General features: G+C 39.2%; 1 protein-coding gene across 1 annotated transcript in view; it reads right to left on the bottom strand.

Moving 5' to 3' along the window:
- Nucleotides 1-18,509, bottom strand: part of VPS52 (VPS52 subunit of GARP complex) — a 449,815-nt gene that overhangs the window by 26,396 nt on the left and 404,910 nt on the right. Inside the window, exon 18 of the mRNA XM_044083563.1 lies at nucleotides 10,679-10,790. Coding sequence (XP_043939498.1) covers nucleotides 10,679-10,790 — 112 coding nt within the window. The remainder of the gene's footprint in view (nucleotides 1-10,678; nucleotides 10,791-18,509) is intronic.

Raw genomic sequence — 18,509 nt, 5'->3', positions numbered from 1 at the left:
TGTTAACAGAACTTTCTGGTTTTAAAAGATAATATCTGTCAATCTCACGGTCTTCTCAAACGTCTCCACCTCTTGAGCAAAAGCTTTAAAGGGACCATCCTGTTCAAGCCAGGCAACTTCTCAGCCTGTAAATTAACAATCCATCCAATCTCAATTTCTGTTCTGTTGAATAGATCTCCTCTCAATCTTTCTTCAATAACTTCCAAGGCCATGAAAGAATGTATGATTGCTTATGTCATTAAGTGATGGTTTAATAAAGATGTCTCTTGTTTAAAAAAGTGGCAGGAATTGAATAATTTATGTAATGCTGCTTAGGTTATATGATGATAAATAGCAATATATGTGAAGTATAATGTTTGCTAATGTTAATTTAAAACAGTTTGATTTCTTTTGTATAAATGTAAATTTGCCTATGTCACAAGTGATAATTCAATAAAGGTATGGATCAAAATGCATGTGTATATACCTTTAAGAAGCTATCCAAGGGCTTGCACTAGAGTATAAGTACTGAGCATGTGCGAGCCTGATGGACATTTTGTAGTTAGCTGTTGAGATGTGAGCATGTATGTAAGCTCCGTTTGTTAGTTCGCTCATTTTTAGAGATGCTGCTATCCATCCTGATGCTTTTGTAAATATTAAAACATCTGAATGAAACCCCAAACCTTCTTATTATTTGTAACAGAGACAAATGAGCGACATGGTGTCAGACATAGCATATCTAAAAGGACATGGTATTAGAAACAGCATATCTAAAGGACATGGTACCAGAAATGACATATCTAAAAGGGTCTGAAGTTAGAAGCTGCATACTAAAGTGGGATGAAGCTTAAAACAGCTTGGCAACAATGATTTAAGGCACTTATCCAGATGTTGGTGGAATATACAGCAGTAGACCATCCCAAAACTGTGCATACTTCGTAAAACAGGTCAGAAACAAATTTCAGGTATAAATCTTGCTCAGCAGGATTTCTTTTCGCATATGAAATGAGGCATACAGAATGTTATAACTTTCGTATAAGCAAATATGTACGATATTGATAAAATATTCAAATTACTAAATACTAAGTAAATAAAGTCCAGTTGCATAAAATGAATAAAATAAAGGGAAACAACCGCATTTTCACAACGCATATGTATGTTTTGTATTGCGGTGGTGGTGCTGCGGTAGCGTTGTCGCCTCACAGTATGACGTTGTCCTGTTCGATTCTCAGCTAGAGCGTCTTCTGTGTGGAGACATGCATGAAGGGGCTTACCTTTGTTGAAGGTTGTGCGTCAGGGCTGGCAACTCGGCACGTAAAAATCTACTGCCAATCATTAGCGGACTGGAGTTCCGCTGTGGCGACCCCTAACTGGGAAAAGCCGAAAGACATATGTATTTTTTGTATTAAGCAAATATATCAGTTTTCGTAAGTGTATAAAGTGTTTGCATGTTTGCGCAGTGTTACAGTAAGCCATATTTCGCAAAGTACTACCATTACAAGGCATATTTCACAAAGTGCAACCATTACATAGCATAGTTCGCAAAGTGAAGTATTTCAAAGAGTATTGTGCACTTGAATGTTGTTACAAGCTCACAGAGCAGTTTGCTCATACATAATTGGGCCACATTTTCAGTGAGTTTATGTATTCTTTGTGGACATGGCAGACTGATTTCGAAAACCAGTGCACTTGTGTTTGACAATAACATTGCTGAGAATTGGATAGTGTTTGAGAAAGAGTATGACATTTTCATACAAGCCTAATTTTCTGATAAAGATGACCATACAAAGGCATTTATTCTACTTAAATTAGTTGGGTCAGAAGCCATAGAAAGGGAAAGCTCATTTGTGTATGCACCTGTTATTTATTCTAGAGAGGGGGAAAACAGTCACATTGTTGTACCAGCTGAGTCAAGAGAGGACCCAATGTGCTTAAAATGTAAATTTAGAGAAATGTACAACCCCCAGACAAATAACCCAAAGGAAAGGCACTTATTTTACACAAGGAATCAAAAGCCTGGTGAAACTTTTGCAACATATATAACTGACCTGAGAAATAAAGCTAAAACGTGTAGATGTAGTGACTTAAGGGATGACCTCATAAAGGAAAAACTTGTGTGTGGTATAAAAGATGAAGCTATGAGAAAGATTTTGCTTCATGACAGTGATTTAACTTTGAATAAGGCCAATGAGATTTGTCAGATATACAAGCTTACAGAAAAGCACACATATATGCTTAAAAATTTGAGCAGCTCTAGAAGGCACAGTGATAAAGCTCACGTTGATAGTATGCAGCACATTGTTAAAAGAAAGAGGCCCAAGCACATGGCAGCCCCTGCTGCAATTACTGGTAAGCCCCACAACTTTTTAGCACATTCAAGACTTCGCACAGCCTCAGTGAAGCATAAGAGTGAGTCAGCACACTCAAAGCATGGGCTCCAACCAACTTTCATTGACAACTATCGTAATTTGTGATGTAAGTCATGAAGCTAAAAGAAAAAAGTGTTTAGCTTTTGCTGAACAATGCCACAAATGCAGTAAATTGAATCATTTCAAAGTTTTTGTAAATCAGACGAGTGTGGGCGCTCTTTCATAAAAAGGGAACATTTTAAGAAACAAGTTGATCAGTTAGACAGTGATAACTCTACACTTTATGTTGATGGTATCTCAGTGCTTCAGGAAACAATTAATGCAGTACATTTAAGGGCCAAGAATGAAGTATTTTGTTCTGTCCAGATAAATGGCAAACCCACAGAGCTCAAAGTTGACACCGGTTCTAAGTGCAACGTTATAACTGCAGAAACATTCATTTGCCAGAGTATGTAAAGGTGAAAGGTTTGATTTGGCAAGGTGCGTGAAACTTTTTGCCTATGGCGGTAAAGAAATTCAAACCGAAGGCTCAGTAGTGCTTTCATGTTACTCTGCTGGGAGAAGCTACGATTTGTTCTTTTATGTGGTCAAGAGGCACATTCAGTCATTACTAGGGCTCAAAGACTCTTTGAAAATGGGACTGATTTCATTTAATAAGGAAGTCCATCATGTTAGCTTAAAAGACAGGTCTATATTAGATGAACAAGTTCATCTTAGCGAACGCTCACATGAGCTAAAATCCAGGAACTCGAAACTGCTAAATATATATTCCAACTCTGAGATCGCACTACAGTAAGGAAAGGGCAAATAGTCCCATCTTCACTGTACCGCGATCTCACAATTACGGTTTCGAGTTATGCAATTTTCACTCATGTGAGCGTTCATCTAATATAGACCCTAAACCACCACTACAATTTTGCCCAGCACATTTTTTCTACCTATGCTTATCTTTTCCAAGACAAACTAGGCAAACTTCCAGTTGTGCACTCCATGAAGTTAGACCCAGAGGTCAGTCCATTTATCAAACCAGCATGTAAAAAGTTCCAACAGCCATGCAGGACAGAGTCAAAGTAGAGTTAGATAAAATGGTGCGACAAGGTGTAATTTGTCCAGTGGAAACTCCAACTGAGTGAGTATCATCCATGGTAGTAGCTCATAAGAAAAGCTCAGATGACATCAGTATATGTACTGATCCACAAGATTTGAACAAAGTGCGAAGAAAGACATCATCCAATGCGCACAGTCAAAGCTGTTGCGGCCTTGAGGCCAAATGCCAGTACTTTTTGTGTCTTAGATGCACAGAGTGCATTTTGGCAAATTCAGCTTGACAAAAAATCCTTATTGCTCACTACGTAATGTACTCCGTTTGGCAGGTACAGATTTCGGAGAATGTCATTTGGGATAAATTCTGCAAGTGAAGTCTTTCAATGTGTAATGGAGCAAAGTTTTTCTGGATACCCTTGTACTACTATAGTAGACAACATACTAGTAGGATGTCATGATGAGACACACCATGACAGAAACCTCAGAAACGTTCTAGAAAGGGCATGTCAAGTGAATCTTAAGCTCAATGCACAGAAATGCAAATTCAGGCTACAAGAAGTTCCTTATGTTGGTCACTTATTTACATGTACAGGCCTACGACCAGATCTTTCAAATCAAATAGCCATTCGTGAGATGCCAGCTCCAGACAATGTTCAAGCCCTACAATGTTTTCTTGACATGGTCAAATACCTAGGCAAGTTAATTCCAGACTTGAGCCAACTATCAGCACCACTCAGAGAGCTGACACATAAAGATGTATCCTAGTCTTGGTTAGAACAACACCAAAGAGCATTTGATGTCCTGAAACAGAGAATTCCCAGTCTGCCAATGGTCAGATACTTTTATGTTCACAAGCCAGTTACACTTTCCTGTGATGCTTCAAAATTTGAACTTGGTGCAGTCATTTTACAAGAGAATCAACCTGTTGCCTATGCATCGAGAACTCTTACCCAAACTGAAAAGCCGTACACCCAGACTGAGAAACAGCTTTTGGCAATTGTGTTTGCATGTTCGAAGTTCCAAGATGATGTTTATGGCAGACCTATCCAGATCAAAACAGATCACCAACCATTAGTCACAATCTTGAGAAAACCAATGTACTGAGCTCCAGACCAACTGCAAAGTATGTTGCTGAGACTGCAAAAGTACAATTTCAAACTTGTCTACAAGCCTTCTTATTATTTGTAATACAGATGAACAAGCGACAAAAGGTGTGCTTAAAAAAAAAAAAAAAAAAAAAAAGCATCTGTTATGGCAGTCAAGGATATGTGGAAAGAGGCTAAACAAAAGAGAATTCAAAAACCTGAGAAACTGGAAGCTCTTGTAAGTATATGGATAATCAGATACAAGCAATGAAAAATGCTTTAATCCCTTTAGTTTTGTACTCAGATCAGGCATATTTTTAATCAACTAGAGGAGAAGTTGTGGACAATTATAGATGAAGAAATTTATCTGGTGGGGGCGGTAAAGGGCAAGATTTAAGTGGGATAAGTTGATCCTTCCAATAGAACATGGTGATTTAGGATTACTTGATTTGAATGGATATTTTAGAGCTATACACTTACGGCTTAAATACATAACACAATCAGAAGGTTATAATTCAAAATGGAAAGAAATTATGACAATGCAGGAAAGTTCAAGAAATAAAGACAGTGGGACTTTAGATGCAGATCCTTAAGGAGAATAACAACCATTACAGAATATTAGAATACTTTCTGCTACTTTATGAATATAAGAATTAAGCCAACACATGAATGGAGAAAGGAAATTTTGCCAATAGGGATCACTGCAAGTAGGGCTACAGAAAATAAACAAGAGTGGGCTGGAATTTATTGGAGAAAAACCTACAAAGGAAACTAGACATTACGAGCAAATAATTGGAGTGGGAAAGATAACAGAGTGCCAAGAGGACAAGAAGACATTTGGATTGCAGGCTAGAGACTGCCTTCCCATCTAGGGACTGATATCAAAGAAAAGGCAAGGAGAAAGGGATATGGTAATCTTAAGTGGAAAACCTGCTCTGGTTGGGATTCTAGTTGAATCTAGAAAGTACAGTTGTGTGTGTGTAAACTTACCACAACAGCAAATGTCTGAATGGTCACTGCTGCAGTAGCCTTAGCTAAATGGGTTATAGACTGCCTAGGATAAGAGCTGTTCACCTTCCAAAACTTCCGGGCACGTTACATTCACACAAACTGTCAGACGGCTTGAGATGAGCTGACTAAAAGACAAGTTTGGGCACAAATCCTTTCACAGCTTTTTTTTCCAAACGAGAGAGGGAGGCTGAGCCCTGAAAGGACAACATTAGGAACAAAAAAAAAATTAATGTCCAGACTATGATAAAAAAGCACACCACAAACAAGGGGGTGGAGGGAGCAACTAATGAAGTGATCATTTGAACATATACTGTCATGCAAGTTACTTACAAAACTGTAATATGTTCATCATTTTGATCACTGCTGCAGTTGCCTTAGTTATAAGGGTATATTACCTAGCTAACTACATTTGGGAGGTGGAAGGAGAATGGTCATAGCAAAGCTTATTCTGGACCTAGAAAAGAAATCAAGCTAGCAGTGCTTTGTAAAAATACATACAGAGAACCAAGTGGCAGCTTTTAGAATACTTCTAGTACCCAACCCTTTCCAAAAAGCCATATATGAAGCTAAGACCCTGGTAGGGTGGGCCTTGACCCTGCCTGGAATAAATACGTTGGTGAGTAAAGCAAAAAATAATAGCCTTAGACAACCATTTGGAAACGGTCCGTTTTGACACAGGTTGCCTTCTTACTTTCACAAGAAATGAACTGATCCAAAGAAGTGAAAGATTCCTTCTCCCAGGCTAGTACCTGACTGGTATGTGGACATCCAAGATATGGAGCATCTTTTCACCCTCATTTATAGGCTCATGAAACAAAATGGAGTGGTGGATAGTATGACTAAAAGTAAACTTGGATACCACTCTGGGCATAAAAGAAGGATTGGTTCTCAAGGAAACCCTGTCCCTATGGAACACAAGATAAGTTTGACTTAACATAAGAGTTTGCAACTTGAACATCCTTCTTGCAGAGGTCAGAGCAATCAGTAAAACTGTTTTGCATGTTAAGAACATCAGGTCAGCCAGGAAATGGAGCAAGCTTTAGCTTCTCTAATACAAAATTAACATTCCAAAGAAGGGTTACCAGTTTTCATGGAGGCCTCTTATGCAAAATCTCTTTCAAAAATGTGATACTGCATTGAAAGAGGAGGATCAAAGAGCCGAATGTCTAATAAATGAACTTCTATAAAGGAATGAGAAAGGCTATAAAATAGTAACTCTCAGAAATACTGAAAAACCAGTGGGTGCTGGTTAGGTTGTAGGCAACAACTACAAAACCTCTTCCATTTGCTAATATATGATCTTCTAGTAGCAGACCTTCTTGCCTCCATTAGTACCTGCTGCACATCCTCAGTAAACAGGTGCCTGAAAGGAATTAAGACCCTATCATCCAGGCAGCCAACTGAATTTGACTGATATCAGTTCTTATGTGAGTAGATCCAGTCTGAGAGGAAGCGTTGGTAATTGCCCCTGGGCATTTCCAAAATAAGGGAGAGCCATGGCTATATGGGCCAGAAAGCAGTCACCAATATGATCTTGGGGGTTCCTTCTGAATCTTCAGAAGTATCCTGAATATTAGTGAAAGGGTAGAAAAGCATGCAGGAACATTCTTCTCCAAGGAAAAGAAAGTCATCTATCGTCCAGGCCTTCTTGCATGGAGTCCTGGAACAGAATCTTCCCAGTTGCTCGTTCAGAGGGGAGGCAAGCAGGTCTACTTGAGTTACGCCCCACAGATGGATCAAATCTTGGAAGACCATCTGATCTGGTTTCCACTTGCGAGGGTCTGCTCTAGTCCTGCTCAGCTTGTCAGTTACAGAATGTAGGATGCCTATAGTGTGAGATTGTGCTGACAAGCTAACATGGCTAGTCCACAAAAGGGGTATGATCTGTTTTCCCCTTGCTTGTTGATGTTCCACATGACTAAGGTATTCTCTGTAACCCCTTGGAGAGGTCCCGGGGACAAAAGATGGTTCAGAGAGTTGAGTGCCTTGATTAGTGCAAGCATCTCTTTGATATTTATGTGCTCACCGCTGCACTTTTATCCCTACTGAAACTGCTCTGCAAGCAAAGTCTGAGGAATCTGTGGTGACTGGATGCTTTGGAGCAGGGTGGGAGAAACGGTGACCTGGATTTAAGAATATCTGTTATCTCCACCAAATTATTTCTCTTCTGAAAAATACAGCACTGTGATTTGAAAAGATAAAGGGCATTGGTGCTGGGACCAAAGAGGTTTTAGATACCACTGTATCTTTCTTATGTGGAGTCTTGCCAGGGGTATCATGAAAATCAGATACCATGAGATCCAAAATCCTGACTTATTTCTTCACAGTGTCCGAACTTTGAGTGGAAAATCGTAGAAACAGATCTAGATCTAAATCTATTTTTTGCCTATGGAAGAAAAGCTCTTTGAACTGAAGTATCTAGTTTACATGCCAGGAACACAATCCTGTGAGGAGGAGTTAAGAAAGACTTTTGAATGTTATCTTGGAATCCTAGCTTGTGTAAAAAAAATCTCTCAGCCAAGAGATATTCCTGATGTTTTGGAAAAAAAAACTCAGAAAAAGATAAGCAAGTCATCTAAATATGGAAAAATGTGGCTACCCTGTAGCCTGCAATGAGCTATAACTCAAGCTAGACACACTGTGAACACTGTTGGTGCAGTGGATAGTCCAAAGGCTAAGTCAGAGATCTGATAATGTGATCCAGACACACAAAACGTTAATAAATGCCTGAAATCTGGATGAATAGGGGTGTGATAAGCATTTTTTAAATCTAGTGTTGCCAGGAAACTTGAATGAGGAAGAGGAGATAACCGGCTGTGAAATGACATCATTTTGAATTTGAGCACCATCACAAACAGGATTAGGAAAGAAAGACACAGAATTGGTATCCAAGCATTTTCTTTCTTTGGCACTAGGAACATCTTTGAAGAAAAACCCTTCCCCAACTGAGAAAGAGGGACTGGATCCATCACTCCTTGGGACACGTGGAAACATGATGAAATGATTTGGATGATGATGAATAACCCCATGGTAAAGAGGAATTTCCTCCCACTGCCATTTGTATCCTTGAATGATTTTTCAGAACACATTTGTCTGAAACTCTCTGTTGCCAAAGAAAAGGAGATTCAGACTTTCTGGAAGAAAAAAACAGCCTGGGTGGCAGAGAATCAGAAGACCTCGAATAATTATTTAGAGTTGCTGGAGTGTCCATAGTGTTCTGTGATTTGCGACTTCTTTTTGGAACCTCCTTGCCATTTCTTTTTAAACTATTTACCTATATTTTGTTGGGGCGGTTTATTCTGCTTTTTGCCAATACTGGATGAGGAGATAAAAAAAACCCTCTGAAATTCTGGAAAAGGAGGGCTGAAAAACATTACAGAGTCCCTGAATCAGCTTGCCCCTTTCATCACACTTTTTGATCATCCCTGCAACACAGGGGGCCAGATTCCAAAAGAGTTGCTCTCTGTGAAAGTCTGCCCTGATTCAGAAAAAAATGGCTCTAGTGTAAGTGCTTACTTCAATGGAAGGCCGATCTATAAAACAGGCTTACACCAGGGCCATACTCCAAATCACCTGCTCTAAGCCTGCTCTCAGTGTAAGCAGCTTACTTTGGTGTAAGGCCTATTTATAAACAGGCTTACTACTGCAACCAGATTCGGAAACACCTGCTGTCAAGTACATGTGGTCACTTAGAGAGGAAGTCTTTTTGAATCAAGCCTTAAATCTCTATCCATGGGTAAATTTAAACTCTCAATTTTATCATCATCTGGGATGTTCTGAGAATGCTGCCATGCAAACCTCCTCAAAACTGTACCAGTGATAATAGCCCTAGAAGAAGTATCAGAGTCATGCCTGTGCAATAGAAGAAGCCAAGTTATTTCATGCAAATTTTTCCTCACAAGAAGAAACTGCAGATAAAACATTCCTCATACTTTCACAATTAGTCAGAACAAACATATGAGCCTTGCAATATAAAATTCTGAAAATCAAAGTTCCAATCCTACTCTTTCTGTTAAGGACATTCTGGAGGAAGAGGAGGAGTGAAGTTTAAGAGAAGACAGGAATTCAGCAACTTATGTACTGCTGGACTGATGTTAGTTACAAAGAAAAGATATGTAACGTATAATGTATATAAATGGAAAAAATGTTAAAATGGTTTGTTTTCTTTTCTGTTAATGTATGCTTCCCTATATCTCAAGTGATAAATTACTAAAGGTATTAAAAAAAAACATTAATACACGTACTTCCTTACAAAAATCAAAGTGGCTAAAACACACTTCTGTCAATGAACGTTACTCCACTTCACTGCAAAAGGAAATCTCCCTTACCATGAGATGCAGAAATACAAGTGCTGTTTTGCTTTATTGGAGGGAAAGAATCTGCTGACAGGGAGATGGGTTTTGCACCAAACAAGAAAAGTTTAATGCTATTTCAAACACATTTTGCATTAAAATGGCCTTCACATAATTCTACTTTGGTAAACTAACGTTGACATAAATGTTTTTATATATATATATATATATATATATATATATATATATATATATATATTAATGGCGAGTGTAGAGGAGAGGTGAGGAAGAGAGTACAGGCAGGATGGAGTGGGTGGAGAAGAGTGTCAGGAGTGATTTGTGACAGATGAGTACCTGTAAGAGTGCAAGGGAAGGTCCACAAGAGGGTAGTGAGACCAGCTATGTTATATGGGTTGGAGACAGTGGCATTGACAAAAAGGCAGGAGTCAAGAGCTGGATGTGGCAGAGTTAAAGATGTTAAGATTTGCACTGGGTGTGACGAGGGTAGACATGATTAGGAATAAGTATATTAGAGGGTCAGCTCAGGTTGGACGGTTTGGAGACAAAGCTAGAGAGGCGAGATTGAGTTGGTTTGGACATGTGCTGAGGAGGGATGCTGGGTATATTGGGAAAAGGATGCTAAGGATGGAGCTGCCAGGTAAGAGGAAAAGAGGAAGGCCTAAGATAAGTTTTACGGATGTGGTAAGCGAGGACATGCAGGTGGGTGGTGTGACAGAGCAAAATGAAGAGGACAGGAAGAAATGGAAACAGATGATCCAGTGTGGCAACCCCTAATGGGAACAGCCGAAAGAAAAAGAAGCTCTACATATATATATATATATATATATATATATATATATATATATATATATATATATTTTTATGATGATGAGCTCACCTTCTTCACCCTTGAGCTTCTCGAGCTGTCCTTTCTCAATCAGTGCCTCAGACTCCTTTACAAAGGCAATCATACCTCCAAAAGGCGGTGAAAGGATTTCTTCAATAAACTCCTAAATATGAGGGGGGAAAAAAACAAAATTTTAGGATTCTATATATAATGTTCATATTGTTTCACTTGCTCAAACAAGTTTATAACACGACAGAAAACTATGCCAAAGCAACTGCAATAGCTTACATGAAGAAATGTTACAGGATGAGTAAAGCTCTTGCAATGTAGAAGGTTGCAAGTTGTTTAATGAGACAGGGGATTGGTTAACAACTTAAATGCATTTCCATGCTCAGGCTTCATTTTTGTTTTTTTTTTTGTGATATCACAATAAAACTCACTTGAGCTCTACAAAGGGAGAGAGAGAGATGACGATTAGTAGTATTATGTCAAACCTAACAACTGATTTAAGTGAAAAAATTAAATAGGTAAATAAAGCTTGCTACAGCTTTTCAGTTAAACACATAGAAAGCTGTACTGTACTAAGCAAGAGTTTAAATGTAGATGCTTAAATATTCTTTTTATAAAAATGTTGTTTTAAATCTTGCTGCATGTTAAATGTGTTATATGTGTAAAATATAAAAAGGTAACTTGAGTTTTGTTAACTGTTTTAAGCTGAGAAAAGCAAAACTACTAGAAAGGGAAACAATTTGTATATTAAATGTGCACATATTTGAAGTGTTTCTTGAAATGCTATTTTAGGTCAAAGCATTACCTTAGTTGCAAAACCTTGTGACACCCGTGCACTGGCCCTGCAATCAAGGAGCCTCAATCCTCACCACTACCACCAGTGAGGGGCGTCCATACAGGGAAAGGATAATAAATACACACACAGTAAAGTACAATTTCCTTTAAGAGCACACAGAGATCGCAGTCAGTCTGGGGCTGGTTTCTCCCTTTCTCTCAAGGTCCCCAATAAGACTCCCCACTGGCACAGCTATATGGTCCAGATCTCAGCCTAGTGGGCAAGCTAAAACCTCCAGCACCCTCTCTGTCCAATGAGTGCTTCGTGTCCCTGCCCAAGTAGCTGACACACACTTTGAGATAAGAGTTTATATAACCACACAGACACTCCTGGGGAAGGCTGGCACAGGTTCTCCAGCTGTGCCCCTTTTACCCAGACTATACAGTAGAAATCACTACCTTCACCCAGCTAATATTCATCAGCTACTCAAAGGCCCTTATGAAGGGTGTCCAATTATTACTGTGCAATATTATTATCCAACTGGTAAATACAACCAAACAGTCAAGACTTATTTGGAGTGACTTGGTACAGTATCACTATATACAAGCAATGTACTCTTAGAGCTTAAATTATCTCTACACAAAACAGCCACAATTGAAATGTTTAAAATATTTAATAATAAATAATAAAAACACAAGACAATACTTTACTACACAGTGCTAGTCAAAAATTCAGAGATCACAGAGAAATACTTAAAATAATAACGCATAAAAGTTCTGACATCAACACAGAAAAACACAATCTAATCTTCCTAATTCCTAGCTATTTCTAAGAGAAAACACAGTTCTAAAATCCTACTTACATCTAGACACAGGCAGTGATGAGTTGGATGTTCTCAAGACAAATGCTCTCATGCTCTCATTCTTTCTGTCTTTAAATTGATAACACAGTACCACTGATTCATTTCAGATTGCATCAGTTCTTTCCGGTTCCCAGGCTAACAGAACTCAGAGGTTAATGGCCCCTTTGATCTTGCAGCTGGTCAGGAACCAGAGCAATAAAAGAGATTATACATGCAAATTCTAGCCATTAACTCTGGCCTCAAGACAATAGGTAGACTTCTTTCATCCAGACATATCAGCTCCGAATTTTGACATCAAAGACAGTCATAAAATGCTCGACTTAGCTTTCTTTTTCTTTGCAGAGTGCACTGCTGTTACACTTTTACAGTTCAATATCCAGTGCTGTCTTTTCACATTTAAGAGAACAAGGCTGTGGCTTACATTAATATTTACAAATGATAGCATTATCTACAGAATTCTATCTGGCTAGGCTGGCAGCCTTTACCTATCTTCATACCCCTCAACAGCTAAAATAGTCTGCAAACAGGAGATGCATATTCACTTTCAAATTCAAACAGAAAAGGCTGCCTTAGACTCTTTAAGCACAAAAAGCAACTGTCAAATTGAGTTACTGTCATGCTTCTCTAGTGTGTACAAGTAGAATACAATCCTGATAAGTATGGCTGCTTATATATACAAGTGCATTGTTTATTTTATTTCTAGTAAAGAGCTTTACTATTCAGTTTTAAATCCTTTGGTTGCTTATTTATTAACTTTAGGGTATGTGCATCGAACTGATAACATTTGATGTTAACTCCTGTCTTTTGAAAAAAGTTACTGTCCAAGCTATTGCTCCCATATAAATATTTAATGGCTGGCTCACTTTAAGGGTAAACCATAATCGTGCCCTTAGTGTGCAACAGGGGTCTAGTCTGTCACAATGTTACTATAAAGAAAAGAAGGTGTTGGTACTGGACAGACAACATTCCTCATGTAAAACTGTGTGTGAGAGACAGAGACCGACAACAGAACCTAATTCTGATCAAGTCTGAATTGCTCTTGGTACGACCTCACTGGAAGGCACTGAGCTCAGTCTGGGACAGGTGAAATTCTGGGAGCCAGAGATAACTCTGATCAGAAGCTGTGCAGAGTTAAACATTGTGAGTGTGTCAGGTGTTGGCTGTTTCTCTAGACAGCAGTCCAAAACTGTAGTATGCTTTTAAGGTCAGTTGCCCCTCTCATACTTTTCAGTGCTCAGTGGTATGAACCATGAGACTGTAGCCCCTAGCTATTGCAAACAGGACCACACAGAAAAGAAATCAAAAAGTTAAAACTGCAAGACAAAATGGTTTCTATCAATCATCACAACTTATGAAGACATGACTGCAACAGCAGAGCTCTGCAAATAGCTCTTGTAACAGGCCATTATGTACAAGGCTGATGTTAAGTAATTTCATATAATCAAAGTACATTTCTTCTTCAAGAAAACTTTTTTTAGAAAAAAGATGAAATTTCCAAAAAGCACACAAAGGAGCAGCACCACAGCAGATATTCAAGCACACTAAATTTAACAGATCCAGATAAAAACAGTGAGCGCTTTCATGTTAAAAAATGTTTCATCAGACTTTCAAGTATCTAACATTAACTGACAAACTTAAGTAGCAACTTCAAATGTCAGTAACCAATCACTAAATAAAATCAATTATGACATTACATTCAAAGTCATATACATTTACATATAAAATACATCAATTAAATAGCGTAGTGCAATCATCAAGAGGGACCATTTGCAGAAGCAGCCTGAGTGAAAACTCACAGTTACTAGACATGAGAAAGATGGAATAAAAAATATGAATACAAAAAAAGTCAGATACAAAAAATAAATATGAAAGTCATGCAGTATGAAAGAGTAAGTTCCACATTAGACAATGAAATGCTGTTCCTCAGAAGCCATCATCCATCTATGCACGTTCATACTGATAGAGCACATGTAATTTGTGTTAGCTGGCTTGTTTCACTCTCTTCCAACCACATCCCTAATCACCTTGCCCTCTCCTACAAACAGGAAAGAAAAAGTTAACAACCACACTCGACACACAACCCTAGAAAATACCACTTCCACATAATGCATTACAACAAAAGAAAACACTACCAATCTATAAAATTATTACTGAAAATATATTTTAAATATTTATTTTACTGGTTTTGGCAATGGATAGTGAGGCTCATCCTAAGGGAATCATTTTGGCCACTGTCTGGAGGCAAAATCATATTACCAAAGTGAAAAAACCCTGGTTACATCAGACTTATATTTTATAAAACGTACTAGGCAAATATGAAGCAAGCAGACTACAGTGCAGCCAGAGACAGTGTTATTTAGAGTTTTAGGGAACAAAACATACAGCAAGTGAGAGGTTCCTCTCTTGTCAAGATGGTTCTCTTTGAAGTCCAGCCTTTCTTTACCAATTCTTTATGTTTGTCTTTTTGCTGTAGTCCACGTCTTCCACCTTCGATTATGTGCAATCACATCCACTTGGTACACTTCCAAATTCTGGCATATAATTTATAGGTGTTGCATTGTGGGCTCAGGTGTGTACATATTTTACATGCACACACACACACACACAAACATTTTTATCCCCTGATGACTGACGGCTATAAAACCTCATGGGATCTATAGTTTCAAGTCAGTCTCCAGTAGGGTGCCAGAACATAGCAGGAAGTTGTCATCCAGACAGCCCATGAGGGATTCTCTTATTCAATCTTAACCACTTCCATGGTGGCCAACAGCAGTGTTCACAGATACGAGGGCATGTGATGCCTTTCTGTGAATGTGTATGCATCTACACATGTCCTAAGTCTACATTGGGAATGCACTTTGGCAGAACTACATGCATATTCCAAACCAACATGCATGCTGGACACCTTCCTCCGTCTCTCCAGCAGGTACTAGTACTGCAGTAGGTTAGACAACTTACCACTCAGGATGGGTGAGCTGATGTTGCTCCCCCCCTCCACCCAACACCTTTGGTAACCAAGTAACTAATTAAGTTCAGGTTGTCTCGGTCATAGTTAGGTTTCATCCCGCTATTCCATAAATCCAGGCAGAAACAAATTTCTTAATAAATGAATGCAGTTATTTTAGGAACATAGCATATCTGCAATTTTAAGTACATTCATTGCTGCATTCCTCATCAGTGGGTTATCTTGCTTGCAAGTAATCCCACAGCTTGCCAGATCTCCACAGCTGAACTTTCTCTCAGGTGGCCCCAGCTGACTCCCTCCCACACAGTCATCAGAACATAGGTGGCGTAAGAGGGGCATTGGCCAATTCCATTGCTGGATCTTTTTTGCCCTGGCTGGAGAAGAAGCTTGTCCCAGGCAGCAAACTAGGAATGGGACAAAAACAAAAAAGAGGAGGGAATACTCCTCTGCCAAGAAGGCCAGACCATGAAGCTCCAATTCTTCCTCTCTGGCTTTATACAAATTAAAACAAAGAAGGGGGGTTGGTAGGGAATGACAGAGAAGGTGGAGGACAAAGTTAGCATAGGACACCAACCTAACCCCAGGATGCTCAAGAGGAATGAGAGAGGTGATGGTGGTGGGACATGAACTGCAACACAATGCACATCAACAGCTACAATTAGGTTAAGTTCCTAAAACAACTGTACTATGTTCATTGTATTACTTAGTTTCCTATCAAATGTTTGAAACTTACCTTAACATCAGTCATAAGGTCATGGGGAAAGGTGCAAAAGTTTAAAATTGTGAGTGGAAATCCCGTTAGCTCTGAAATGACACATAGCTTCCATTCGTGGATTTGAGAGTTGCTGTTTACAACTGGATCGCACTACAGTGGGGATTGGGAAAATGACCCTTTTCCTCACTGTACTGCAGTCTGAGTTAGAATATATAATTACCAGGGGAGCTTGCCCCCCTGCAAAACAGTAACAATGTTTAAAATTTCTCAACAGCTGTTTTTGTGGAAGACAAACATTTCAGAAAATGGCAAAAGTTGATTCTAGGCTTCCGAAGATTCAAAATATTGAACACTCCGCAAAACGGTTTCCGACCTTATTTTTTGGCAATTTCATTAAATGCGAATAGGGATTTCACTATTTTGATAGTAAACAGTATTATTCAGTACTGCAATTCTCATAAATGGGGAGAAACCCAAAGAATTGGACCAAAGAGTGGCTGGACTGGACTAGTAAACTTCACAAGACAGGAGAATGCAACAACAGCATTATGTGTTGAGATGGTGTGAACTGAGGACAAAGTAACTGCTTCCAAAACTGACTAGGTACTAACCCTATTAGGAATGCTGTGGTGCTGGTGTGATTGTAATTGAATGGGCTTTTACATACCATGGAAGTGGCTTTCCACAGGCAGAATGGCAAGAGCACATAGAGTGCAGAAGCTGGTAACCATTTAACATTTCATGACCTGCACTGCCAAATCCCAAAATGTGCAGACAGAATGGCAGAAAAACTGGACTTAAATATACTAAGCTTGAGATTGCATTTCTTGGAATATTCCCTTTTCTTTGAGGTATGGTGACCTCACAATTGATATTTGTAAGTTTCGGGGTACTGAGTCACTTGCCCCAAACATCAGAGGGTGCAGACAGCTTGTGTCCCTGTGAAAACCATGTTTAAAGGAAGAGAGATATGCTCAACATTCACTCCTGTATTTTCAGTCTCTCAAGAATTGGCAATGAGTCTTGAGATTTCAACAGGAAGCCGAGTAAGCTGCTTAGATAGTATCTCTGTTTATTTACAGGACTTCCCACTCTACCCTTTGGCAAGGGACACAAAGAGTTCTTTTTTTCCAATAATTTTTTTTTGTCCAAACAAAATCCCAGATGTATTTGCACATTCAGTGCACGCAATGTTCTTTCAAGCTTAAACTGGGGTTTAAGGGAAAAAAAATAACTCATGAAAGTGAATGGACTGATTCATGGAAAGTTCTACCATGACTTTTGACACGAAAAACAGGTTGGTGTGAAGTGACACCCTATCTTTGTTAAAAATCAGAACTTGTTCCTAGCACGTCAGAACTTCCAGTTCCGAATTCTCCTAACAGATACCACAGCCAAAAAATAACACTGTCTTCCAAACTAAGTGCTTAAAGGGAACTGAAGACGCAGTCTCAAATGAGGCCAGGGTCAGCTTCTCTAAAACACAATTAAGGTCCCATGGTGGGGTAAATTCTTTTCTGAGTAGTCCAACATGCAGCAGAATTACAAAGGAGAGTCCAGAGGAAGGTACTCAGAGACAAACACATGCACCTTTAAGTTGTATGAAATAGACTTGTTTTGCAAAGGTCTGATGGACATTTCAGGAACAGTGACATTTGAGTTATATTTAAGTCCGGGACCATGTGAAGGCCACCAAACTGAGAATCTTTTATTATTTGCTAGGTATGACTTCCTAATAATATTTAGCACATCCTCTGAAAATATGTGCCTAGAAGGAATGAATGCCAGATCACCCAACTGTCAGCCTTACTGTAGCAAGTTTGAGGTACATTATGGTCCCTTTTTATGGGTCAAGAAATCAACAGATAAAGCAACATTCTTGGCTCTGGCCTTGCTACAGTTAAGTAGGATGGAGAACCAATGCTGCATGGGCCAAAGGGAGGTACTAGCATGAATATTTGACTTCTCTTTCTTGAACTTCTGCAATAACATCAGGACCAGGGGTAAAGGAGAGAAAATGTACAGAAACAAACTTGGCTAATTCAAGGAAAAGGCATCCATTTTCCCAGTAGCTGCTGGAGTTGTTGCAGTGTCTTTTGCTGATGTGGAGTTGCACAACTTTCTTAGTTGCCTGCTTTCAGGGTAAACAAAAAGGCAAACTTCAGGAACACTTTTACCTGTCAGCAAAATCCAGAAAAATGTCCATGTTCAGCATGCATTCATGGGGGCTTCACCAAGATTTCCTCTCTCTCTCTCGCTCTGCCAAATAATTTATTTTGGAATAAAAGTCAACCTGAGGGTCAGGCCCGCCTCCTGGGCAGTCTCTCATGCCTGCACTGTCAGTCTGCATATGACAATTATGGTGCTGTCCAAAAGTACTGGTAGGGACACCATGCTCGGTTCTGTTTGTCAGCTTAACATGGCTGAATGCATTTAATACTGTCACGTATTTCTGGTCCATTTTCATGTCCCCTTGTCCTCTGTGCCATGGGCTTTCAAACATTCCATGTGGGCTCCCTCACCCAAGTCTGAGAAGACTATTTGAGCTCCCTAGCT

Source organism: Protopterus annectens, chromosome 9.part0 (assembly GCF_019279795.1).
Source record: "Protopterus annectens isolate FY-2018-M chromosome 9.part0, PAN1.0, whole genome shotgun sequence".
NCBI lineage: Eukaryota > Metazoa > Chordata > Ceratodontiformes > Protopteridae > Protopterus > Protopterus annectens.
The sequence above is the reverse complement of the archived record's forward strand: the minus strand, read 5'-3'. Positions and strand labels throughout refer to the sequence as shown.